Source organism: Eschscholzia californica, unplaced genomic scaffold (genome assembly GCF_041429995.1).
Source record: "Eschscholzia californica isolate CP2 unplaced genomic scaffold, dmEscCali1.0.p SCAF_2, whole genome shotgun sequence".
NCBI lineage: Eukaryota > Viridiplantae > Streptophyta > Magnoliopsida > Ranunculales > Papaveraceae > Eschscholzia > Eschscholzia californica.
In genome coordinates this window covers 56,999,115-57,024,913 of record NW_028238309.1, presented here as the reverse complement: position 1 = coordinate 57,024,913, position 25,799 = coordinate 56,999,115, and the positions used below count along the sequence as shown (strand labels likewise).

Sequence of the window (25,799 nt, the reverse complement as noted above, 5' to 3'; positions counted from 1 at the left end):
ACTTGTATCAATCAAATGTTACGAAATTTATTGTTATATTTTATTGAGAAAGAGAAATTTTTATTAATTATTATTTTTTTGTTTCTTTTCTCTTAAATTAGTTATTATTCCATTGAAAGGGAAATATTTCAATTTATTTTTTCAACCCTTGAAATTTATTTTGTTTCTTTATTTGTTAAATTAGTTATTTTATTTCTAAGAATGGAACGATTATTGTTTTTTAAATAGGTAACTTTATTTCTACAAGGACTATATTTTAAATTTTGAGAAGGGCTTCTAGACAATATCCTTTATTAAAAAAGGATGTTTGTCCCAGTCATCGTTTTCCCTTCTGTTTTATATAATAGACTAGGGTATATCCCGTGCCCTAGGGCACGGACACTTATATCAATCAAAAGTTACAAAATTTATTTTATATTTTACTGAGAGCGAGATCTTTGTTAGTTATTATTTTTTTGTTTCTATTCTCTTAAATTAGTTATTATTTTATTGAGAGAGAGAGATTTTAGTTTCTTTCTTTAACCCTTAAAATTTATTTTGTTTCTTTTTTTCTTAAATTAGTTATTTTATTTCTAAGAAGGAAAGGATTGTTGTTTTTTAAATAAGTAACTTTATTTCTACGAAGGACTATATTTTAAATTTTGAGAAGGGCTTCTAGACAATATGCATAATTAAATAAGGATGTTTGTCCCAGTCATCGTTTTCCCTTCTGTTTTATATAATAGATTTATTTTATATTTTACTGAGAGAGAGAGAGAGAGAGAGAGATTTTTGTTAGTTATTATTTTTTGGTATTATTTTTTGTTTCTTTTCTCTTAAATTAGTTATTATTTTATTTAGAGAGAGAGAGAGAGAGATTTTAATTTCTTTTTTAACCCTTGAAATTTATTTTGTTTCTTTTTTTTCTTTAATTAGTTATTTTATTTCTAAGAAGGAAAGGATTTTTGTTTTTTAAATAGGTAACTTTATTTCTACGAAGGACTATATTTTAAATTTTGAGAAGGGCTTCTAGACAATATGCATAATTAAAAAAGGATGTTTGTCCCAGTCATCGTTTTTCCTTCTGTTTTATATAATAGACTAGGGTATATCCCGTGCCCTAGGTCACGGACAGTTGTACCAATCAAATGTAACGAAATTTTATTGTTACATTTTAGATACCCTCATATTTTGTATTTTTTTTGTTTCCTTTTTCTTAAATTAATTATTATTTTATTGAGAGAGCGAGATTTTAATTTTTTTTTTAACTCTTGAAAATTATTTTATTTATTTTTTTCTTAAATTGGACATTTTATTTTTAAGAAAGATACGGTTATTATTTTTTAAATAGGTAACTTTATCTCTACGAAGGACTATATTTTAAATTTTGAGAAGGACTTCTAGACAATATCTTTTATTAAGAAGGGGTGTTTGTCCCAGTCAGCGTTTTCCCTTCTGTTTTATTATATAGATATTCTGGATACCCTCATTTTTTGTATTATTTTTTTTGTTTCCTTTTTCTTAAATTAGTTATTATTTTAATGAGAGATAGAGATTTTAATTTCTTTTTTTAACTCTTGAAATTTATTTTTTTCTTTTTTTCTTAAATTAGTTATTTTATTTCTAAGAAAGATACGGTTATTATTTTTTAAATAGGTAACTTTATCTCTACGAAAGACTATATTTTAAATTTTGAGAAAGACTTCTAGACAATATCTTTTATTAAGAAAGGGTGTTTGTCCCAGTCAGCGTTTTCCCTTCTGTTTTATTATATAGATTGTGTTAATTCCAAAAGTTAAAGCCCTACAGAAGCCGGTTGATTGTAGACCCAAATTTCTGATGCCTTTAAATATGACCATATTTGACTCTTTAACAACATCATTTGACCCTCTCAACCAGACCATTGACTATAGTTGACCGTACACGTTTCTTGATCGTGGTCAAGTGGGTGCATTTGACTGGTCAGAGGGGCTTGCCTCGGTCCAAATAGCACCATTCTGAAATTTAACAAACATCGTAAGGGTAAAATCGACATTTCATTGAAACACTGAAGAAATATTTGGTTCTTCATCGTAAAATTCATGGCGTTTGGTAAGGGGAGTTGAATATTGTTGTTGGGGAGCTACGGTACAAAATCAATTTTTTGTACTTTGGTTCCCTGTACCAAATTGGTATTGTGAACTATATTTTAGGATTTGAAATTAAACAGAAAGAGATGTAGAGGGATTAGAAAAAACAATTACATAATTTAAAAAATTTAATGTTCCAATTTTTCCTTTTGTCATCTTCTTCCTTAAATCCTAAATATTTCGATAACAATTCCTCTCTTTTCTTTTCCACTATCAAGTTACACAACAACTATTAATACACATAAACTAATTTAATTATTCACACTTTCTTCTTCTATTGGAAACTTAAATTTATTATGTCTTAAGATATTTCTGATGTCGTTTTAATAGAGAAAGAATATATTTTTCAATCGAACCAACAACCGTCAGCTCCATCAAAAAGTAATATCATAGATGAAGATCTCTCTCAAGATGTAAGGAATTTTGGACAAATATTTCGGTTAAATTTTAGTATTCGTTTTACAAAATTTTCCCCAAGGTTACTGGAAAAAATGAAAAATGGCAAAAGAAAAAGATAAAACTAATACGTTTCCCTAGAGAACCAAATATATATATATATATATATATATTATTTTCTTCAACAAATTTCCTCCCCAATTGAGGAAAATATGGTGATAAAAAGTGAAAACCGTATGTTTTCCCTAGCGAACTATATATTTGTGTTGTTTTCTTCATCAAATTTCTCCAATTTCTACAGACATTCGAATCGCCCCTAGACGAGAAAAACATAGTAACAAAAACTAGGCACATTAGTTAAAGTTCTTTCTATTTCTAAAATTTGGTGAAAAAATATGATTATACTGAGATATAACATATCAATCCTCTTCAGAAAAAAAGTCACAAAAAGATTCATCAAAATATACTATTTCCAATTTTACTTGATAAAAAGTCGCCAGAGATTTGTAGCTAATTATGAAGGAAATAGAGTGCAAGAGGAAAAACCAAAGGGGACATTGAGAGAACTGAGAAGCTGAAGTTAAAAATGGAGAACTGAGTGAAGAAGAAAGTGTTTTTTTATTATTTCTGATTAATTTGACCTTATTATATTTTGGTCATTCAAATCATGAGTTCCACATTTAAAATTTATAAAATATAATGTACTCGTGTTTAAAATCCAAGTAAAGGTAATTTTAAAATTAAATTTATTTTCTAGGTGAACCTATATGCATTTGAGATTTTTAGATTATGATACGGCTTTGAGATTGAACTCTCTTTTTTTTTTTTTTTTTGAAAATAAAACTTCATTGGTTTGCCAAATGGCTAGGGGATTACATAAGATGAAGTTAAAAGGACCAATAAACAACTCCAAACAGAAGAGGGACTGAATTGGTAATACAAGAGAACTTAAGGATGAAGAAAAGATTTGGCAATGTTGTGTGCGATTGAACTCTATTTGCATGTAGAACAATCAAACCTGAAACAAGAATCCAAGACATGCTAAAGAGGATTAAAATCGATGTGCAATTATCCTATCTTTTCTAGATGGACGTTGTTGGACTTATGGAGAGGTACACATGTCTCTCGAAACTTTTGACATAAGAAAAAATTGTGAGGCTATTTTGAGGGTTAATTGTGAGTCTAGATGTTCAATTGCAACCTTTAGGATTTGGAATCGAGTCCAGTGGCTGTCTGGGAAAAAATATTTCTGTGTAAAAAACAGTTACTCGATTTGGTGTTAAATAACAAGAATGTGATATTTCAAAAAAAAAAACAAGAAGATGACAATTTTGGCCAAAATTATTTGATCAAACGATAGTTCCATTAAAAATATTTGTTCCGTGGTAGATGTGGTCAACCCTTTTCTCATAATTTCTTAAACACCTTTGTGTATATAAATGAGTGACATAGGGTTTCACCTTCATTTTCTTTGGCCAGCGCTTTGGGGAAAGCTAAATAGTTTCTGGGGCGCGTTTGGCAGAATTCAGCAAAACCAGAAGGAAAATACACTTCCCTAAGGGTCTGTTTGGCTGCGCAGAGGGAAAATTGCGAGAAAAAATATTGTTTCTTTGCTGATTCTTTCTCCCTCTCTTATTTTATTAATTTTTATTTTATCCCACCATGATTATGATCTCTTAAGTGATGAGTAACTAACTTTCCCGATCTAGGGTTAGGATGAAACCTTAGTATCGCGTAAATGTCTGACTTTTTCAACTCATACCAAAGATCTTCCAATTACCTTTAAATGAAAAATTGATTTCTCTCATTTAAATTCATGATATTTCTTTCATTACCTATACTTATATTTTGATGATTCATGTTTAGACTAAGTGTCTTTAATGTCTCATGCTTAGGATTTGATAGTTAATAGTTAGATTATCACTTGAATATTTATTTTTGAAATCAAAGCATTATATTTTGTTCTAAGAAAGTTGTATTTTCCGAGGATGATAGGTTTGTCTCTCCTTAAGTTATAGAAGATCGAGTTGTCACTAATTAGGCAATAATTTACGCATATTTAGGTGGATTCCGAAACCTTAGATTTTCTCCATATAAAACTTCTCTTTACACTTTATTTTCCCGTCATTTTGAATTATTTATTATTTTTCCCACCACAACATTTTACACCGAAGTAAATCCAAATTAGTTATAGGAGTCAGAATAGATTGACTTAGTCTCTGAGGAACGAACCGGTCTTGCCGGAACTATTACTTGACGCCCGTATACTTGCGGGTGGTGACCTATTTAGGAAACTTTCTAGACCCATCATTAACATTACGCGTAATTGTCAATAAATTACCCATAATTTATGAACATTAATATAATGTTTTGGATATTCTTGATAAAGTATGGATAATTTGTTAAAGAATACATATATTGTGTTTTCTGTTATAAAAACATCGTACGGAAGATGTTTGCGTAATTTACTATAAATTATGGGAATTTACTGTAAATTACAGGTAATGTAAATTCTGTTATGAAGAACCGTACAGAAAAACGCCTGGTTCATATATCTGTACGGATAGAAAAATGAGATCTGAAGAAAAAGAATGTGAAAATCATTAAGCTTAAACTACTTCTAAAGAAATATGATATGATGATTGATTGAAAAAATAACATACTCGATTTGAACTAATCAGTAAATATCTATTAAACATCAAGATAAAAAACAATAATGAAAATTTAAGAGAGAGAAAATAAACATCAAACATTAAATTAATGAAATAGTAAACAAATCTTTGATACTTTTACTCAAAATCATATATGATTAACTTAAGAGAGAGATAATCTGTTACAATAACCTGAAACACAATATAAAATCTTATCAATGGAACGAAAAATGACTTCTATAATGTGTTTTACCTGATAAACGATGAAGATGATTTCAGCTGCTCTAATGAAGAAGAAACAAGATTTCTGAGATTAATGGATGATTATCAAACGATTCTGATTTAGAGAGAGAGAGAATAAGCAGGTTTCGGTTACTGAAGATAATGAAGATCACGGTTACTTTGTTTAGAAACGTGATTGGAGAGAGAAAGGTGGGAGATAAAAAAGGAAAGAGATATTTGGGGAATTTGAGGGTAAATGTGTTTTTATATTTAAGGAGGGTTAGTTTAGGTATTAAGATTTATTATGTATTCTAGGAATTTGTGTTTTCTTTTTAGATGTATACAAATGGACTAGATATCCATTAAGATTAATATTTTGGTTTTTAAACCCTTTATGAGATTAGGGAGGACTAAACTGTTATTAAGGGTTGTTTTTGGGTCTATACGCTAAAAAATTCTATATAAAAACAGGTCAGTCGGTTATTTTGGATAAGTCTGACCGTCCATTTTTGTTGGGAACTTGATAGAGATTACATCGAATGGATGATATAAAATCATTTTCGTGTAAATCCTCTCAAAATAGAGGGGTATTAGTGTCAACAATTAAATCAGTTAAAAATCTCCTAAAAATATGTCTCAACATCTCACGGTTTCTCTCTTATCGTCTCCATTTTTTCTCTACCTTCCGTAACTTTCCATTCTCCCTTATCTATATCTTCTTTTTTCTTCTTCTTTCTCATAAATTCTTTTAAATCGTTATCTTTATCTTCATTCTTCTTCAGATAAAATGTTGTTTACCGGCGTAGCTAAGAGGGATCTATAGCGTCCGTAGGACGCGGCGGAAACATAATTATGGTAAAGGGAAGAAGAATAAGACAATGAGTTGCTGGGCATTGGTATTTGCAAAGGGAAAGCAGCTTATAGAGTATGATGGTTAGAGATACACTTTTTGATATTTAGAGGATATGTTGTACTTACTGTAAAATTTATTAAATATTTAGAAATAGGGAACTATTTCAGAAATTGGTCCTTTTAGAAACCCATCTAAAATTTCTTAATCAAAAGATGTTCTTCCCACACAAAAAAACTTATCTAAAAATTTCTCCATCCACAATGAAAAATCTCAGAAGTAAATGTAAAACTTTGTTCTTTTTACTCTCTATGTTTTTTGTTGAAGGTTTCAAAAAAATTAGGGGTGAGCAGCGGTCGGTTTTTTTCGGTTTTGGCTCGAGCCGAAGTCGAATCATTAAGTGACGGTTTGACTAAATCATCGGCCGAAGTCGAGCCGATCATTCGGTCGGCCGACAAGGTTCGGTTCGGTTTGGTTCGGCTCGGTTGGGTTCGGTTGATCGGTTTAACCGAGCACAATTTAAAGAAAATTAAAATCATTCCATTGCATATACCCAAAACAAAACTTAGGAACTCGCCGTACTTTTAATCAATGCTTGTACGAAAAAATCTCCATCCACAATGAAAAATCTCAAAAGCAAATGTAAAACTTTGTTTTTTTTACTCTCTATGTTTTTTGTTGAAGTTTTCAAAAAAATTAGGGGTGAGCAGCGGTCGGTTGTTTTCGATTTGACTCGAGCCGAAGCCGAATGATTAAGTCGCGGTTTGACTAAATCATCGGCCGAAGTCGAGCCGATCATTCGGCCGGCCGACAAAGTTCGGTTCGGTTGATCGGTTTAACCGAGCACAATTTAGAGAAAATTAAAATCATTCCATTGCATATACCCAAAACAAAACTTAAGAAATCGGCGTACTTTTGATCAATGCTTATATGATAGTATCTTCACAAAAAAAAATAGGCAATTACCATACCTGTTTAATTGTTCCTGCTTGATGAATGTGATGAAGACAACAACAACAATAGGCGGGAAGGTGGGAGGACAGTGGACTCTTGAACACTTTAGGGTTTTCTTTTCCTTTCTAGTTTAATAGTTAATACTTATAATCTTTTATTAAACTAGTCTTAAAGTTTAGTGTTTTTTAATCTCCACCCCTGGATAATATTTTATTGTTGTAAAATTCATAGGGTTCGGTCGGTTCGGTTTGGGCGGCTTTTAGAAACCCAACCTGAAGCCAAACCAAGTCGGTTTGGGTTAATCGATTTTTCGGTCGAATCGAACCGAACAGTGATCAGTTCGGCCTAAAAACCGAATCGAGCCGAACAGTGATCACCCTAAAAAAAAAGCCAAGATTTATGATTTTTATTTATGGTTAGTTTCTCTTTAAATATTAAAGATTTTTTCTGAACTTATTGAAACTATGGAGTGATTTTGTTACGTGGGTATTATAATAGGTCTCATTACAATATGATTTTTGCTTTCAATCTAAAAATCTTGGATCATTGATATTCATATAAGTAGGTTTCTCTTTAAGTAGGATTTTACTAGTTTTAGCTAGGGTTTCATAGCTTCTTTTACTAAGTATTAGGTTTCATGGTACGATTTTGAAGAAGATGAAAATTTTCAGTTGCTATAAATGGAAGAAAATTAGATTCTTCGGTCGATTCTGCTGAAAAATTCTTCTTTTCTGTTGTCATATTGTGTTTATCTTTTTTATTTTATTTTTTCGACCGGAAACTTTAAATTTTTATCCAGCGAAAATTTTATTTGTATTCATAGTTTATATCCATTGCTTTGTGATTCATATTTTTTTCACTTTATTAATTTATGCAGAGGGGACGAAATTCCGAACTCGTATTAATAATCACACAACAAAACACAAAGTAGTACGAGGTGAAATATAGAGGGCAACACAATCCAATCTCAAGCAGATAGTTGAAAATCAACAACGACTTCAGGAGGAAGCTGCAATACAAACTTTAGAGGAAGTAATACCACCAACTTTAGTGGAGGAAGTCATAACACCAACTTTAGGAAGGAAGTCGCAACACAAATTTAGGAAGAGGAAGTTGTAACACAGATTTTAGAGGAGGACACCGACACACCAATAGGTCCAAGATTGAAGAGAATATTTCATGACAAGCTTGAAAGGTTGTACTCATTTTCTGGTCATATTCAATGTCCACATTAAAAGAAAAAATGACTGCAGAGGGAGAATCAAGCGATGAAGAAGATGAAAGTGAAGATTAGTTGTGAAAAGGGTCACAAAGAGGTTGTATTTTTTTGTAGAATAAATGGGTTGATTCCGTCTTGGCCCCCAATTTGTGACCCACCGTTTTGGCTCCCATAACTGTCCGACAGATCGATTTAGCTCCCAAGGGCTAAATTTTTTCCAGAATTATCCTCAGGGGCCAAAATAGAAATATTTTTCAAAAAAAGTTAAAAGCATAAAAGCCACATCACCTCTTTCTTTCTCCTCCACTTCACCCTATATCTCCTCCATCACACCACCTCCTCTCCACCTCACCTTTATTCTCCGGCGAAAGGTCGCCGACCGGAATAAAAAAAGAATTAGGTTAAAGATGGCCGACCGGAATATTTACTCACTTAGAATATTGTTATATGAGTCCTTACATTATCTGTAAATAACAAATTTTTTTTTTGCTATATTTGGTTTATTATTTATTTCAGCTTGATATTTACGAGAATTTTATTTTAGTCCTTACATTATCTGTAAATAACATAATTTTATTCAAAGATAAAGTAAAAATATTGAAACTTTTTGTGCTGCAAAGAGCAAAACCTACTCTGTAAATCGTCTTTTAAAACCATCTCCTCTAATATCATTTTCTCTCTCAAAATCACAAGTTTTTTCTCTCTCAAAACCGCAAGCTTTTTCGCTCTCAAGATCACAAGCTCTTCCTATCTCAAAAAGTAGTAAACCCTTTCTCTCTATACATTCACGATGGATTACACAACTACAACTTGTCCTAGGGGTATCCGAATCGATCGCCAATTTTGATGTTACAACTGATTTTTTAGCTGTTAAAACTTTAAAATGTGGAAATCTTGAGTTCGAAAAAGGATTATCCTCTTCATCCCTATGAAAGAAGACAAAAAACCATATAAATTTTTTTTACTGTTAACATCAATCTATTCTCTCCTCACATAACTACCGTCTGTTTTATGTAAAATATTCAATTTACTCCAACATCTTAGGTTACTTTTCTTTTCTCTATTAAGTCATTCATGCCAAATCAACTAAACATAATGAGGTGATTTACAAAGCTAACACTATTGTTGTATAAATTTAGAAAAATGGGCCATATAAAGAAGTTCAGTTCTAACTTTTGTAATACTATCATGATATTGTCATTAGTTATCACAGAAGTAAGGTAGGCCTAACAAGTGTGGCTTGGTAATCATAAACATGTTATGTTGGACTATGTGTGGGGAAACGGGTTGGCACATTTATCCACGGGCAGACGTGTTCTAACGTCATCCGAACATTTAAATTTAATATTGACCACTATTGACCGTACGTATTTCGTGGTCCTGGTCACGTGGGCTTTTGACTGATCAGAGGGTTTGGGCTGCCCTGAATAACATCAGTCCGGTTGGTTACCTAAGTGTTGATAGTGTTGACTAGGGGTGGGAATTTTGCCCATAAGCCCGAACCCGCCCACGGGCACCCGAGCCCAACGAGGACCATGGACGCCCGCGCCCATCTCGGGCATAACCCGCCCAGCCCGCCAAATTTTGGTGGGCGGGCATGGGTTAAAACCTCTACCCGCGCACCCGCTCATGCCCGCACCCACTTAAGCTCACCCAATGATAACCAACCAAATTACATCAACTTTATTGGTTGATGAAACCCAACCGTCCATGTTGCTAGGCTTAGTTGAGATGGTAAACAATATGTTTAAGGGCAATCGCACGAACCCAATGCATTTCCAGTGGCCCAAGAGAATTCCTAGTTGAATACTGAAGTAGTCTTTGGCTTTGAGGGAACAAAGAGTGGGATAAGTTTTATTATATCTCATGAGAATTCTTCATTAGTTTTCAATGTAAGATTAAATTCCTAAAAGGAACAATACAAATAATGTCTAGTTTTAATCTCACATTGTCTCTTTAGAATCAGGAAAGGTGTTAGGAGATTTTATAAAAGGAGAGGAAAAAGTGAATTTTTTCAAGTCATGAGATTACCCGCTACCCGCCCGCCCATACCCGAATTACCCGAGCTTCTTAATGGGCTTGGGCGGGTAATGGACAAGGCAAAGTTCAAAATTGCCCGCCCGATTAACACGCTTACCCTAATAGCCATTGAAGTTTTGTGCCCGACCCGCCCAGCCCGATGCTTCAAGTGCCCATGGGCGCCCATACCCGCCCGATTCCCACCCCTAGTGTTGACATAAACTTCAAAATCCTAAAAGTCTCAGGTTCAATTCTCAGAAAAAGTGAAATCCGATGATTAGTAAATTTAAGTTATTAAAGGTGTAAATAATAATAAATTGGTCGGTTTATTATTACTGTATGAATGACTTCTTGGAATGATTATTGTAGATCACAGTTGATTTGTCACAAAAAAAAATAGTCTAAATTTTAACAAGCATCGTACGGGTAAAATCGACATTTCATTGAAATGTAGAGGGAATATTTGGTTCTTCCTCATAAAATTCCATCTACCCTTCCCTCTCTCTCTCTCTCTCTCTCTCCGTGTCACTCTCATCGCTTTCTCTCTCTACAATCAAGGACAAATTGTTTCTTTCACGCTCCTTCCTCTTGTTCAAAATCGTCAATGTTTAGTTGGATTTGGTCTATCCTAACCTGATCCAATCTCTATTTCCTTTCCTTTCCTATTGTTATAAAAGAATCCAGCGAACCAGATTTCATCCGAAAACATCGGCATTAAAAAGTTTCCAACTTCATCTCTGTGAGTTGATCTTTCTTTACTTTCGTTTTACTTCTTCTATTATACTCCAAATTTGTTTGGAACTAATTTACGCCATCATATTTTAATCTCTGTTTATGAAGTTTGTGAAGATAGAACTTAAATGTTGGTTTAATTCATTTGTTTTGATGGTTGATTTAGTTCGATTCGTAACTATGTAATTTTCTATCTCATCAAAAAAAAAAAAACTATGTAATTTTATTTTCCTGATTTTGAGTAGTTTTAGTAGTTTGTTTGGTTAGGGGGTTATGAATCAGTTAAGGACCTTGAAAAACCTTACTGGATTTTGAAAACCACAAGATTTAGTTTCAGTTGACTTGTTTTGATTCACTAATTTTAGGTTGAAATTTAAAAGATTTGATCTTACTGATTAGGAGTGCATCAAGTTCATATAGTTTGATTTTTGTACAGGTTATGGAACGATTTAAGTGGTTAAAAGTCATTGTGTTAATCAGTTTACTTACAGTTTCTGGCGCAAGAGGTAACTAATTTCTGTATGACTTTAAGAAAGTTATGGATTGTGATGAAATTTTATGACCTAAAAAATGTAGTTGTTACCTAATCTTGTAGTTATGAAGTACTCAAGCTGTAATCTTTGTTCTAAATTCATTGGGGTTTTCTATCTATGTTTCCCACATTACAGAACTAACGATTGAGCAGGCTGACAGTAGTCTTGTCTACAATAGCACTCTTGCGAAGATACTAGTGGAGTATGCTTCTGCGGTGAGCCTTCAGTTTTTTTATTCCACGTTTTAATGTTTTGTCACCTTTGTCAAATTAGCCTCTTAATGAAAATTTGCCATATGACATGGATACTTGTAGGGATATCAATTATTATTCATGTTGAACATGAAAACCTAAAGTCCCCGAGCTGGGACATGGCTGTACATATTTGTCTTAATTACAAGATTCTTTATTTTAACTTATAATTTTTCGAATTTTGGATCAAGGATTGTTAAATTACACATAAATGACATTATGTTAGAATAAAATTTTATGAAGGAAACACAATTTTGTGCAAGTACTGACAAGATGAAAGGAAAATGTTGTTGAGACTTGAGAGAATAAGCCACTCATAATAGGTGATTAGTCTACTTAGAGGTTTTCTCTAATGTGGAAATATCAAGATCTTAGAATGCAATGGTGAATAAATACAACATAACCACGAAGAAAGCAAAGAATAATGACCCGTAAGATTTATAGAGGTTTGGAGCAAGTCCTACGTCCACTTTTAGCCGCACCATGCTAATCCACTATAGATTTGAGAGTGAGGATTGTCCTATTTATAGGCTCTTGCCCAGAGGAATTGGAGAACATTAAAATGCTTGAAAGTAAAAAATCCTTGATAACCTCGCTGCACCTTACTTTCACTTAATTCTTGGCAAGAGGTTTCTTCCTAAAATCAAGGGAAGAAATGGTATCTTCATTCCAGTTGCATTTAATACTCACTGCCAACTTGACCCGACCCCATAACAAAAATCTCCATACAACCCTTGATGTTTGTTCGAGTATTCAACAAGTATACAATACGATTATTGGATAAATCATAGAAGTATCAATATGCGACACGGCAAAGCAAAAATGTTGAAAAGGTGTATCCGTGTTTTATACTTTACAGTAGAATCTTAACCTCCAAATTTTTAATCGAGACATGCTATTTTAATCGAGACATGATGTACATCTTTTAGGTTTATATGTCAGATCTTACAGCATTGTTTTCTTGGACGTGCAAAAGGTGTGATGGTATGACCAAGGTATGCATATGTATCTCTGTATTTTATGTTGAGCCCGGTACGTGATAAAGTTTTTGGAGATGATTTAGTGAAATTATTTCTTTACATCAACAGGGGTTTGAAGTGCTAGAGATCATTGTTGATGTTCAGCATTGCTTACAGGTGTTGTGTAATAACTTCATACCTTAGAACAAGCTTTCACCTGTCAATTTTCATGTTACTCTGTCTGTTGTTATTGTACTTGTTTTCTTCATTCCTGAAGGCTTGACTCACCTTTTACGCAGGCATTTGTCGGGATAGCAAAGGATCTTAATGCCATAGTAATTGCATTTAGGGGCACTCAGGAACACAGGTATTGATGTCTCTTATCACATATTCAGTTTTTTGTTTTTACGGGAGAAATCCAACATATTTAGCTTTGGACATTGAAAACTAAAAATAAAAAACGAGAAAGAAGATGACAACATGTTCTGATTTATATGCACCTTTATATGTATTTAGCCTCCAAATGATGAAGAATCAGTGAAAATATGGATCTTTAAAAATTTGTTAGATATGAGTGCTACTTTCACGGATATAAAAAATGAGAGTCCCTGGTTGTCATTTTTTATCTATGATTGCTATTGATCTGGCTTTGGATAATCGGTATCCTGGTTGTAATTTCAGTAATATACTGAGTTATATTCGCATTCTTTTAAAGTACACTAAGGCTTATGCCAAAATTGTTAACTAGTTATCAGTTTTATCTGCCCTCACAAGCTTGTTCATGGTGTAACTGCATTTTTACAGTATACAGAATTGGGTAGAAGATTTATTCTGGAAGCAACTTGACCTAAACTACCCTGACATGCCTGGTGCAATGGTGCGTAAAACGAGAATTTAGTACTTGGCGAAAAATCTGTTGTAATAGTGATCACTATAAAAGTTTCTCTGTTGTGGTTTTAGGTGCACCATGGATTTTATTCAGCTTATCATAACACGACAATACGACATTGTGTTGTTCATGCTGTGAAAAGGGCCAGGAAGTTATGTGGAAATATACCTATTATGGTGACAGGGCATTCTATGGGTGGGGCAATGGCTTCCTTTTGTGCACTTGATCTTGCAGTAAGTAGATTTTCTTAACTTGAACATGAACTTCAATATTGTGGTTATATTCCTCATAATAAGTAGTAATTTATTGGATTCTTCAAATATTAATGAACATGGTGGACCATTCGAAGTTGTGAACTAGGAAAGCTTATTTAGAATGCTCCCTTGCACCGAAAGACAAACATGGACTTTGAATGTTGCTAATTTGGAAGCAAAGAACACCTTACACTGTCTCTTATGCTTCAGATGCGAGTAATTTCACCTTATCTTATTTCAACCCATTATATTAATATTAAGTTTTGAGAATTCAATTCTACTGATTTGCAGGTCAATTACGGACCCTGTGAAATTCAGCTCATGACATTTGGACAACCTCGTATTGGGAATGCATTGTTTGCATCTTACTTCAGTAAAAACGTGCCAAGAACAATCAGAGTCACACATGATCATGATATTGTTCCGCATCTGCCTCCGTACTATACTTTATTTCCGCAAAAGACATATCACCACTTTCCAAGAGAGGTATAGTATGATGTTAACTTGTTTGATACTCAAAACCCGTTGAAACTGTTATCGCCAATGAAAAACACATCATACCCTGTAATTTGGTATTTTGATAAATAAGTCGCAGACATTTTAGGTCTGAGGTTATCCAGCTACGCTCACATATACAGACCATGAAAAGAAGAGAGCATTTTATAAATGGTTTAGCTGGTATACTAGATATTTGTTCTAGAAGATTGTCTTTTTCGGTGAGCTTGGGATTATACCGCAAGTAGATGTTTTCGACTGCAATAGTTGTGCAGATAATGAAGGAAGAATTTAATTTTGGCGTTGGGGATTCTGAAGCTGTGCATTTTATTTCCTTTAAGCCCATTTCTCTTTATTGTCGGTCATCAATCCCTAAGAACCCATTTCCTTCTTTCTCTCTCTTATTGCAGGTGTGGCTTTATAATGTTGTTTTGGATAGTCTAGTTTGCCCCGTCGAGAAGATCTGCGACGAATCTGGTGAAGATCCAACATGTAGTAGGTAAGCGTGTTTCATCTCTCATACACACATTAAACAGTTAGCTTTCTAATGACAGATGAATATGAAAAGAAAATCTATACCAACTCTAATATAGCTCTTTCTCTGATACTGATTTTGAGCAGGGGTGTGACTGGAAGTAGCATCCTCGATCATTTATCGTATTTTGGTATTGAACTACAAGCTGAAACATGGGGTTCATGCAGACTCGTGTTCGATCAGATGCACCCGCATATACAAAAATACACTTTAAAAGATCCAAGTGGGAATTTTGTTTTGTCAAGAGATCCTACTAAATCATTTATAGAACTAAATACTTCAACGAATATTGATAGTACCTCTGTTTCATAACTTATTTTGATGATCAATTGGTGTCGAAGAAGGATGTGAAAAGAGAGAGCTCTGAAGATGGTTAAAGAAATTCGACATAAGTCATCTGTGTATATAATTTTTTTTTTTTTTTTTTTTTTTTTGTTGAAGGAATCTGTGTATATAATTAGTTGCTAGAGAATGTAATATAGTAATTTCATGACCCTTTATGTAAATATAATCTAATCTTTGGGGTTTATTCCAATATGAACCCCTAATAATAATAATAATAATAGAATTGATTGTGTGAAAATTTTCTTACTTTTTTGGTTGTCTTTTAGCTCCGACTCTGAGCCCCTGAAACTGAAGAAAACATGGATGCAGAAATCAATTCAAATCTCATGTCATAACCTAGAACTGATTCATTCATATACTTGAAGATAGGTCAATTGAGGCACACAAAACCTAGCAACAAAAGATGCCACCAATAAGGAGAGCCTAAATAGATAATGGGTCAGTTAAGTTATGAAAATCTTGGTAATTTCATTCCATCTAGGAGAAATGTAGAAGTTCCTCTTTATCATATTATGGTATTCAAGTTTGCAAGCTATGACCTATGGCTAGAGGAATTGATCTTGAAATCTGTCATTTTGATTATAGTTTTTGAACCAAGATTGCAACATAGTTTCTTTTATCCAAAACAATATTAGCCGAGCAATAACGAACTAACAAAATCCATCGCCTACTCATGACCTTTTTTAATGTGACTTTAGATAATACAATGAGATGACTCTTGAGAATGGCAACCTGAATACATCTCTTAGAAATGTAAAATTTGAACTCCGTTTTCTCTAATTGAACGACTACTCAATCCCAAGGGCAAACAAAAATGATCCTATGCCCGCCAATATCCCGGCCGGAGTACTTGGTCGGCTCAGATCTAGTGAGAGAAGCTCACTAGATCTGAGCCGACCAAGTACTCCGGCCAGGCGGGCATACAATCAGCCCTCAAGGCCAAATGGGCACACCCACCAGGCCACCATCCACTACAAAACATTTCAGGTGGCGGGAGAGGGAAATTGGAGCAAATAAATTTGGTCATCCAAACCATTACAAAATTCCCTCCATCTCTCTCTAACTAAAATCAGTTAATTTTTTTTTCTCTCTCTCTAACTAGAATCTAGATCATATCTTCGCCAGCCTGACCTCATCTGATCTGGAATTTTCTAATCTTGCTTCAATTTCAGGTAATCTTTATATTGAATATGTCAAATTGTAAGTTATAATAGTTAAAGCTAGGTTTCCACTTATCAGATCTATAGTTTTGGATTATCTAATTTTGTTCAGATTATCAAAAGATTAGGGCAATCAATTTAAGTAACCTACTACTCCCTAGATTACTATCTTGTTTCTCTGAAAGTCAACTAAGAGAGTAATTAGCTTTTGATCGAACTACGTTCTCTGATTAATAAGCAAAATACCGAATTTGAAGAATCGTCAAAGCTCCTGATTAGTATCAAAAGCTAATCATCTCAAGATCTTCATCTAGAGGGAGAAAGAAAAAGATAGAGCAAGTTTCAAGAGTCTTAAAAACTTTGCTTTCGTGGAGGTTTCTCTCTCTAAAACTCACCCAATCTTCTGACCCCTACAATTATGGGGGCTTTGTTTTTTTGGGTATTTTGCGAAAGGGTCATACATAAGTACCGGGTTTTGCAAAAGGGGCATGACCTTTTATTTTTTTGCAAAAGGGTCGTGGACTAGTGTTGACCGGTTAAGTTCTAACACCATTAATCTAATTCCATTACTTAAAAAATATATTGTTACATTTAAGAAGTTTATGCTATTTTGACACTAAATTCGCAAAGGTGAAAAAAAGACATCCACCTTGAAAAACATTATTTTTCTAGATTTTTTAGCATTACACATTTAAATAATGAATTTCATAATCTACTATATGATTAATAAATGATACAATCAAAATATATTTATGTAAAATATAAAAAAAGAAGCAAAATTTCAACTCCGACATAAACAAGTGAGAAAAAAAAAATATAAAAGCACATGAATATAAATCTAAACTTTATTCAGTCTACTCAATTTAAAGAGTTAGAAAGTAAAAGGAATTTAAGAAGTGTGATGAGGATTCGTAAAAAAAAAAATTAAAAAAAAAACCAAAAAAAAATCCTAAGCTCTTCTCTTGTCGGCACAATCTCTTAGTAAAACTCAAGCGACAACACCTCTTTCAATTTTCGATTAAAATCGAAGGTGGAAGAAAGAAAAAAAATAAGAAGATGAATGATGTTAACTATTCATGTAATGTGATGTTAAATTTAACATTTATTTAACGGTCAATGTTAGTCCACGACCCCTTCCCAAAATAATAAATAGTCATGTCCCTTTCGCAAAATCCGGTACTTATCTACGTCCCTTTCGCAAAATAACCCTTGTTTTTTTGACTTTAGTCTATAAAATATTGACATATATATATATTTATATTATATTAGGTTATTCCCCTCTTTCTCATATTCACAATCCACCTATCTTGTCCGAACCCAGGATCTTCGGCTAGCTTCCTCTTCTACCTTATACTCAATTTATAACTCATCAATGGAGGGATCTGCCGATGAACGCCTGAATTTCGGAAAGATGGAATATGGGTATGTTTTTTTTTCCAATCTAGCTCTTTACTCTTCTACTTTTTGAGGGTTTCTTTGATTGATTAGTTTTAATGGTGGATCTTTTAGATGCAAACATTATAGGAGAAGATGTAAAATCAGAGCTCCATGTTGTAATGAGATTTTCCCTTGTCGTCACTGTCATAACGAGTTCACGGTATAAAATCAGAAACCCCCTTTTATTTTTGTTTTCTTTCAACTAATTAGAGACAAATAATCTCTTCTTGAATATGGGTTGTTGTTAATTATTGTTACTTTTTTGTGTTGTTAGAGCACCCTAATCAAACCCCAAGATCGTCATGAGATTGTTAGGCATGATGTTAAGCAAGTGAGTTTCAATATGTTATTATTGTTTTTTTTGTTAAGATTTCAACTGGGTTGATTGAATATGGAGCTTTAATTCATTGTTTCAGGTTATTTGTGCAGTTTGTGATACAGAGCAAGAGGTGCTTATTGGGTGTATTTTGGATAATAGGTTCTTTCTCTTGTTTTTTACTCTTTCTTTGTCTTCCCAAGTTTTTACAAGTGGGTTTCTTTGAGCAGGTTGCTCATGTCTGTTCAAATTGTGGAGTTAACATGGGAGAATACTTTTGTGATGTTTGCAAATTCTACGATGACGATGTAATATGTTTGTACATGTTTTGTTATTTTGCGTTCATTTATCATTCGTTGATTGGAGTTTGAAATTTGATGTATCATCCTATTTTTTATCTGATTTTACTATTTTGCTGCAATTCAGACCGAGAAAGGACAATTCCATTGCAATGATTGTGGGATTTGCAGGTTTGTTGAACTCCCAATGAAGTCTTTAAAGTTCTATTTGCTTTGATTAATTGCAATTCTTTATATTGAACTGAACTACTTTATACTCCAATGCTTGTAATTCTGTATCAGAGTTGGGGGTCGCGAGAACTTCTTCCATTGCCAAAAGTGTGGTATGTAATATGTACTCATTTCGACAAAATATTCTCGAACCTATAAAAAAATAGCTAACTCTGCCTCTTTTTCCTTCTTCATTAAAGAATAACCGAGTAAATAAAACAACAGAGAGTGACACATTGAAACTTTTGTGTTTTATGGTCCGGCTTCTCCTGTCCTCAAATGATGTATAGTCAAATTGACGAACTATCCAAGTTGGGAATTGTGATTTTCACTTTACTTCAGTTACTACCCAACCTAATAAGATAAACATTACTATGACTCATAAACTTCATGAAACTGTGCATGTATTTCATTATCATTTCAATGCTGTATGCTGGGTGAAATTTCCTTCTTTTCTCCATTATCCACTCGTTTTGAGCTTAGTTAAGCTTATACATGCTAGATATCTTTATCGTGGAATATCGTTTATAACCTCAAAGTAGTATTCAGGTAGAAGGTTTCTTTTGCTCATTTTAATGTATGACAATAAAAACAGGTTCTTGCTATGCGGTTGGTTTACGTGATAATCATCTTTGTGTGGAGAACTCAATGCGACACCATTGCCCGATATGTTATGAGGTTGTGCATTAAACTACTTCAACTGACTTAAAAATTATAATTACTTTTCTGAGTGACTACATTGTTCTCTTTATGGCATAGTATCTCTTTGATTCAATGAAAGATACAACAGTTCTCAAGTGTGGCCACACAATACATTGCGATTGTTTTGAAGAGATGAGGAAGCATGCCCAGTAAGCATCTTGTTTTCTTAAAAATATAAGGGATATTTTACATATAGGTCAAGTAGACATACTAGGTGACATATCGGGCTTATGATTTTTCAATTTATTGAGTTTGGGTATGGACTCAAATTCCACTTTTAAGTAATCGCTAAACTTAATGGTCAATGCGAGTCCGTTACCTAAACACCGGAACTTAGAAAATCATGACCGGACCAATCGCCTGGTGTGTGTCTATGACCCTAATACCAGTGTTGTTAAAATCGTAAGATTTAACATCCAAATCGTAAATTCCAAGTCGGATCGTAGCAAAATCGATTTGAATCGTTCATTAACCCTATGTAGAATTTACTCTTGCGTACCTTTTAATACAACTAATGTGTGTTTGTTTCTTCTGGCAGATATTGTTGCCCTATTTGCTCCAAATCAGTGATTGACATGTCTATGGCCTGGCAAAGAATAGATGAGGAGGTATGGCTGTTTGTCTCTTATCTTAAGTAGTTGACAACTTGACATGTATGCACTCTTCATGTGTGAACTATAATCAACTTGTATTCCTGCCTATAATACTTAAATCTAGTGTTATTTTCTTCCGTTGGATTATCCTATTAGATTTTAATTGCGCTCTATGCTAACAAAACAGTTTTTCTTTATCAGATTGAAGCAACTATGATGCCTGAAGACTATCGGGATAAAAAGGTGCCTTCACTTCCCCCTTTGTATTTTTAAGGTTTAATTACCAAATAGCTTCCAATTCCACCAAACCCACCTCTTGGTCCCCAGTATGAGTACTATAACTATCCGATACTCTGGCATCTGTAACTGACATCCCATTCTCAGAAATTGTAACAACAAAACTCTCGTCTATATGACTCTATTGATGATACGTGACTGTCCATTGTTAGATTTTTTCTGACAATTCTATGATTCCATCTGTCTGTTTTTTAAGTCTTTTTCCGTTTCCAATTTCTCCTCTCTTCTTTCTGCCGGATCTCTCCACTAGATTGAGGGTTATGTCCAGCTCTCTCTTAGTGTTGGGGGTTTTGGGCCTTTCTTACTGTCTCTCCCGAAAAGCTAGCCCCAGAGGCGAGGCTTGTCACGCTCCCTACTTAAAGAATTTGCAACCTACCTCTTCCTCTACCAATACAAGATTCTCCCAACGACATCTGCAGTTTACACTGAGATTCTTGGTTTTAGTTGAACCTACTATTGAACTTATTAATGTAGGATAAGTGAGCTAAATTTATTAAATTACTTGATTATGTGCATAAATTTTGGGGCAGTATAGAAATTCAATTTCGATCTACTACATAGAAGCTAATAAGACTGTTTTGATCGATTGAGCATCTTTTGAATGACCCAATTTCTGTGTTGATCCTCTATATCTGCTGAACTGATAAAACACAACAAAAGCCATCCCGTTTTTCATTCCTCCATTTTCCTTATATTCATTAATGCCTTTTTGCATCTGAGATAAAGAAAAAAGAATTAATGTTGCAGGTCTGGATCCTATGTAATGACTGCAATGAAACTACGGAAGTTTTCTTTCACATAATTGGGCAGAAATGCTGTCACTGCAAATCTTACAATACACGGACAACTTCTCCGCCTGTTCTTCCACAATAACTGGAATTCCAGTTTCAGGTAAAACTGGTTTATAGCTAAGGTTGTGTTTGTTTTCTTAACGGATCTGAGTCTGAATCTGAATTTCGTTCATGTGGAACACGAGTTCATGCATGCATTCATCTCTCTAGTAAAAAAATAAACACAACCTAAAGTGCAGTTGGCTTCATTCTTAGCAGGAAAATGCATTTATAACCAGATGGTGGTTCATTCTTTTGATTCACTTGTGTACTCAATGAGTGTATGATTAAATATACTGTAATATGAGGGATTAACTCGACAACCATGAAAACCTCTTGTTTCTCTTACATGATTTGTTCTTAAATATACGTGGTGTGAGAAGATTCAGATAGCTGATTCAAATGACTTAACTTTTCGATGTAGCAAAAGTTTTTCTCAATCAAGACAAACTTTTAAGTAGACAAATATTTGATTCGGGTTTAAATTACAGTATTATTTCAGAGCCAGATTAAGTTTGTCCCAAAATGGATGTGTTTTCGGAAAAAAATAACATTGTTTATCTTTGGCTTTTAAACTAATAATACCATCTTACTACAATTACATAACATTATTTCCACGGAAGGCGTAGATGTGTTAAGGGACTTCTAACTCGACGATCTTGCTCTCAATACATCAATAATGGATGAGGGAGAAAAGAGGTATACACGAGGGAGGTGCTCTTCTCGATTTAGGCGGTGTATCGAAATTCTCTACAAAACCAACAACAAAATTGTCATGCAATTGAATACTAAGATATGATAAAGTTATCAAGGGTTGACCCCCGTTTCCTAGTTTAAAAGTTAAAAAAGATCGTAAGGTAAAAGCAATCAATAACCCTAGCAAGCCAGACATTATTATACAACAAATTAACAAAATATTATATAATCTTACCAATACAGAGGTTTTACGGACAAACTTTAACCAATGGTAAAGTAATTGCAAACGAGTCAAAATGTTGTTGTACAGAGAAATCACTCACCAGAATGATTTTTTAGCGAAACAAGATACTGACACAACCACAAATAAACAAAAAGCACTTACTTGAAAGTTCAGTCATACCAGTCATGTAACGAAAAAAAAAAACAAAATGGTGGTGGCTGAGTCACTAGCAAAACAACTTATATTTCTATTGTAACAATTGTGTTCTAGACGCTAGATGCGTGTGTAGACGTCTGCCTAAGAAGCATCTATAAAAGATCAATTACATTCGAGCATGAATATCATGTGAAATGATCACATTCATTTGATTGACACTAGGAAAAATGAATCAAGGACATATTTCTTACAATAGGAGAAGATGAATTCAGGTTAAGGAACAAACCTTGATTGTTTAATGATATAATCATTAATCTTATTCTTGGGAGAACATTTTGGGAGACTCGAAGGATTACATGCATGAGGCACCTCTGTAAAGAACTGCAAAAAAAAAAAAGCATTAAGCAACTCTTTATTATTAGAAAATTTCACCGAAGTACCGATTTTTCCACTTAAGTACCGTTTTTTTCTTTATCCGGTCCATCCGGGTGGCTGATTTTAGGTGATCAGGCGAGTTAAGTTTAGACTGACAAAAACTTCACCTTCGCTGCCTTTAGAGTTCAATCAGATCTAAATATGTAGAGGGGAAGACATCTCGTGCGCCCTTTAAACTTCTAAGTGCTACTTAGGTGAATGGGTCTTGAGATGAACCACAAGTTTGACATCAAAGGTCCTGTGTTTTTCTTTTTCCAAGTTAGATTTGAAATCTTGGCTTGAAGTCTAAATTGACTCAAGTCGGGTTTCAAAATATTTGTTTTTGTTTGATATGTGATGTTCGATACGTCTGAATGGCTAATTTAGTTTATGCTGGATCCATTTGAGTATCAAAGGAGTCATTCAGACAAGTCACTGAGGTAATGAGAAACAAACAAACATCATAATTTATGGTCATAATGAAACCCAATCTCCAAAACATTTCTTTCTCTTTCTCTCTATTTCGTAAATCTCGTTAATATGAGCAGTAGATTATTGGAAGTAGAAGATAAATTACCTTACTCCTCAATGCAGCTTCAGCTGTTTGACGTTCGACTGGATTACTTGCCAAAAGAGTTCCAACTAGTGGCACCTCGAAGTCCTAGGGCGAAAAATTTAGTTAGAGAAATTATACTGTACTACTCATAAGGAGGAAAAAGGCAAGGAAAAAAGAATTACATCTTCAAGTTCTAGGGGGAAAGATGTCAAATCTAGTAAGTTTTCTAGGACACAACCACTGCTCATTTGATTGACACTAGGAAAAATGATCACATGCATTAAGCAACTCTTTTTTATTAGAAAATTTTACCCAAGTACCGATTTTTTCACTGAAGTACCATTTTTTTCTTTATCCGGCCCATCCGGGTGGCTGATTTTAGGGGTCCAGGCGAGTTAAATTTAGACGGACAAAAACTTCACCTTAGCTGCCTCTAGAGTTCGATCGGATCTGAATATGTAGAGGGGAAGTCATCTCGGGCGCCCATTAAACTTGTAAGTACTATTTAGGTGGATGGGTCTTGAGATGAACCACAAGTTTGGATATCAAATGTCTTGTGTTGTTCTTTTTCCAAGTTAGATTTGAAATCTTGGCTTGAAGTCACTCAAGTAAGGTTTCAGAATATTTGTGTTTTGTCTGATATGTGATGTCCGATTCGTCTGAATGACTAATTTAGTATATTTTGGATCCATTTGAGTACCAATCAAACGAGTCATCCAGACAAGTCACTGAAGTTATGAGAAACATTATACTACTTATAAGGAGGAAAAAGGCAAGGAAAAAAGAATTACATCTTGAAGACGTAGGGCGAAAGATGTCAAAGCTAGTAAATTTTCTAGGACACAACCACTGCTCCAGAGGTCTATCCCCAAATCATAATGGTTCCTCTCTGGGAAAAGCTCGGGAGCTATATACCATAAAGTTTTGACACTGATAGTTTTAGATTGATTGAGGGTAGAGTCTGAAAATGAAGCTGATCCAAACCCGCAAATCTTAAGTATTCCTCCTTCACCTATAAGAAGATTTGACTCATTGATGTTACCGTGGACTACTCCGCGACTGTGACAATGATCAAGCCCTGATAAAAGTTGACTCATATAACATTTTACCTGAAACCCATGTTCATAACTTGATGAATTCAGTTTCATCATTTCAGACAAAATTTAAACAAGATATATATATTTTTTTTTTACCTGAGGCTCTGTAAGATTGATTTTCTGAACTATAGAGAGATCAGCCAAATCATGTTCCATAAATTCAAATACTAGGTACAAATTAGAAGAATCATCTGGTATAAACACTAAACCTTCCAGTTTAATAACATTAGGATGATCCAAACTGCGTAAAATTTGAATCTCGCTGACCATAGATTTCACACTTTCAGGTCTGAAGCATTGAAACCTGACCTTCTTTAAAGCCATTGTTCTTCCTGTGGATGCATCTATAGCTTTGTAGACAATGCTGTGAGATCCTTCAGTAACCTAGATAAAGAGAGAGAGAGAGAGAGAGAAGTTTTGTCAAAATCAACCAGAATCAGTTATCCGGAGAGTTCCGGACCAAGACCCACTGACCCACCCTCTTAAATATGACTAGGTTTAATCCAGACCTCGAGTCAGATTTCAGATCTGACTTAGAAGAAAACACAAACACTACCGAATCAGACAAACCAAAGAGTTTAGAGATAAAGAGAACCATTTCGAGCTTCTTAAAAGAACGGGATCGACGAGGGTACCAATCCTTGGTTGCATCAGGAATAGCAGAAGAAAGCCAAGAAGGCCATTCACCATATTGTTTGTCAACATAGTTTGGAGGAGGATTGGATACTTCTCCATTGATGATGATGTTGTTCAAAGGTGATGATGAAGTAGAGACACCAAAACAATTCATTCTACTAATAACACCCATTCTTTGGAATTGGGTGGTAGAGATAATAGCAGAAGGAGATTGGGTTTCAGATACATCGGTTGACTCAGAGTCGTCATCGGAATATCTGAATATAATATTGGTCATGTTTCTTCCCTTGAGTAGTCTTCAATTAATCAGTCTCAGGCTTAATTCTATGAAACAAAGGAAAGAAAAAGAGGAAGAAGAAGAGAAGTTGAGTGACTTGTCAATTTCAGATGAAACGCGTTTTGGGAAATTTCAAACTAGGCGGCTACATCAATTAATTCCAATATTTCAAATATACACTTCCACTTAAAATGAAGTTATTTATATGGGCAGATGACAGATCTACTATTGGTCTATTGTCAAGAAAAAAAAAGTACCAAACACTGGAACTAGGGTGTACCTTTAGTATCCGAACCGACCAAACCAATGCAATCCAAACAGATTTGGACACCGATCCAATGGTTATCCGGATTGGTTTGGATACTAAAATGTAAAAATCGAGTGGTTTGGTTCGGTGGATGGATTAGTTTGACACGGGTAACCAAAAAAACTAAACCAAACCATTTATTATTACCTTTTATATCTATACTAGGGTATAGCCCGTGCCC

General features: G+C 34.0%; 3 protein-coding genes across 11 annotated transcripts; 2 read left to right on the top strand and 1 right to left on the bottom strand.

Annotated features, from left to right (window-relative positions):
* Positions 1–10,909: 10,909 nt before the first annotated feature.
* Positions 10,910–15,650, top strand: LOC147559389 (alpha/beta-Hydrolases superfamily protein). Of its 4 annotated transcripts, none has more exons than XM_086661298.1 (11): positions 10,910–11,158; positions 11,588–11,657; positions 11,820–11,899; positions 12,865–12,930; positions 13,024–13,071; positions 13,194–13,261; positions 13,699–13,771; positions 13,855–14,016; positions 14,329–14,523; positions 14,943–15,031; positions 15,154–15,650. In XM_086661298.1, the coding sequence occupies exons 2-11, from the start codon at positions 11,591–11,593 to the stop codon at positions 15,377–15,379; spliced, it is 1,074 nt and encodes a 357-aa protein (XP_086517424.1). In that variant the 5' UTR covers positions 10,910–11,158; positions 11,588–11,590; the 3' UTR covers positions 15,380–15,650. The 4 variants fall into 4 exon arrangements, with proteins under 4 accessions (XP_086517424.1, XP_086517427.1, XP_086517426.1 ...); XM_086661300.1 differs by having other exon boundaries at positions 11,020–11,158; positions 12,878–12,930; XM_086661299.1 differs by lacking the exon at positions 10,910–11,158 and adding an exon at positions 11,166–11,333.
* Positions 15,651–16,212: 562 nt separating this feature from the next.
* LOC147559388 (E3 ubiquitin-protein ligase MIEL1-like) lies at positions 16,213–21,582 on the top strand. Of its 3 annotated transcripts, XM_086661290.1 has the most exons (14): positions 16,235–16,584; positions 17,894–17,994; positions 18,082–18,169; positions 18,284–18,340; positions 18,426–18,458; positions 18,556–18,633; positions 18,752–18,795; positions 18,907–18,947; positions 19,430–19,512; positions 19,594–19,685; positions 20,075–20,144; positions 20,331–20,372; positions 21,174–21,317; positions 21,476–21,582. In XM_086661290.1, the coding sequence occupies exons 2-13, from the start codon at positions 17,945–17,947 to the stop codon at positions 21,297–21,299; spliced, it is 804 nt and encodes a 267-aa protein (XP_086517416.1). In that variant the 5' UTR covers positions 16,235–16,584; positions 17,894–17,944; the 3' UTR covers positions 21,300–21,317; positions 21,476–21,582. The 3 variants fall into 3 exon arrangements, with proteins under 3 accessions (XP_086517414.1, XP_086517416.1, XP_086517415.1); XM_086661288.1 differs by having other exon boundaries at positions 16,213–16,584; positions 21,174–21,582; XM_086661289.1 differs by lacking the exon at positions 16,235–16,584 and having other exon boundaries at positions 17,834–17,994.
* Positions 21,583–21,790: 208 nt separating this feature from the next.
* LOC147559387 (putative serine/threonine-protein kinase At1g54610) lies at positions 21,791–25,529 on the bottom strand. Of its 4 annotated transcripts, none has more exons than XR_015234577.1 (6): positions 24,994–25,529; positions 24,495–24,782; positions 24,104–24,410; positions 23,323–23,406; positions 22,618–22,712; positions 21,791–22,006 (listed from the first exon to the last, which is right to left on the bottom strand). XR_015234577.1 is itself a non-coding variant. In XM_086661287.1 (4 exons), the coding sequence occupies exons 1-4, from the start codon at positions 25,309–25,311 to the stop codon at positions 23,366–23,368; spliced, it is 954 nt and encodes a 317-aa protein (XP_086517413.1). In that variant the 5' UTR covers positions 25,312–25,481; the 3' UTR covers positions 23,010–23,365. The 4 variants fall into 4 exon arrangements, 1 of the variants encoding a protein (XP_086517413.1); XR_015234576.1 differs by having other exon boundaries at positions 23,323–23,438; positions 24,054–24,410; positions 24,994–25,481; XR_015234579.1 differs by having other exon boundaries at positions 24,908–25,419.
* Positions 25,530–25,799: the final 270 nt, after the last annotated feature.

Coding starts and splice junctions, on each gene's coding strand:
- LOC147559389 (XM_086661298.1), top strand. CDS start 11,591: ATGGAACGATTTAAGTGGTTAAAAGTCATTGTGTTAATCAGTTTACTT. Junction 13,262..13,698: donor AGGGGCACTCAGGAACACAG/GTATTGATGTCT, acceptor GCATTTTTACAG/TATACAGAATTGGGTAGAAG. Junction 14,017..14,328: donor TTTGTGCACTTGATCTTGCA/GTAAGTAGATTT, acceptor ACTGATTTGCAG/GTCAATTACGGACCCTGTGA.
- LOC147559388 (XM_086661288.1), top strand. CDS start 17,945: ATGGAGGGATCTGCCGATGAACGCCTGAATTTCGGAAAGATGGAATAT. Junction 18,170..18,283: donor ACTGTCATAACGAGTTCACG/GTATAAAATCAG, acceptor TTGTGTTGTTAG/AGCACCCTAATCAAACCCCA. Junction 18,796..18,906: donor AATGATTGTGGGATTTGCAG/GTTTGTTGAACT, acceptor ATTCTGTATCAG/AGTTGGGGGTCGCGAGAACT.
- LOC147559387 (XM_086661287.1), bottom strand. CDS start 25,311: ATGACCAATATTATATTCAGATATTCCGATGACGACTCTGAGTCAACC. Junction 24,411..24,494: donor TCAATCTTACAGAGCCTCAG/GTAAAAAAAAAA, acceptor CATGGGTTTCAG/GTAAAATGTTATATGAGTCA. Junction 23,407..24,103: donor TTTGACATCTTTCGCCCTAC/GTCTTCAAGATG, acceptor TTTTCGCCCTAG/GACTTCGAGGTGCCACTAGT.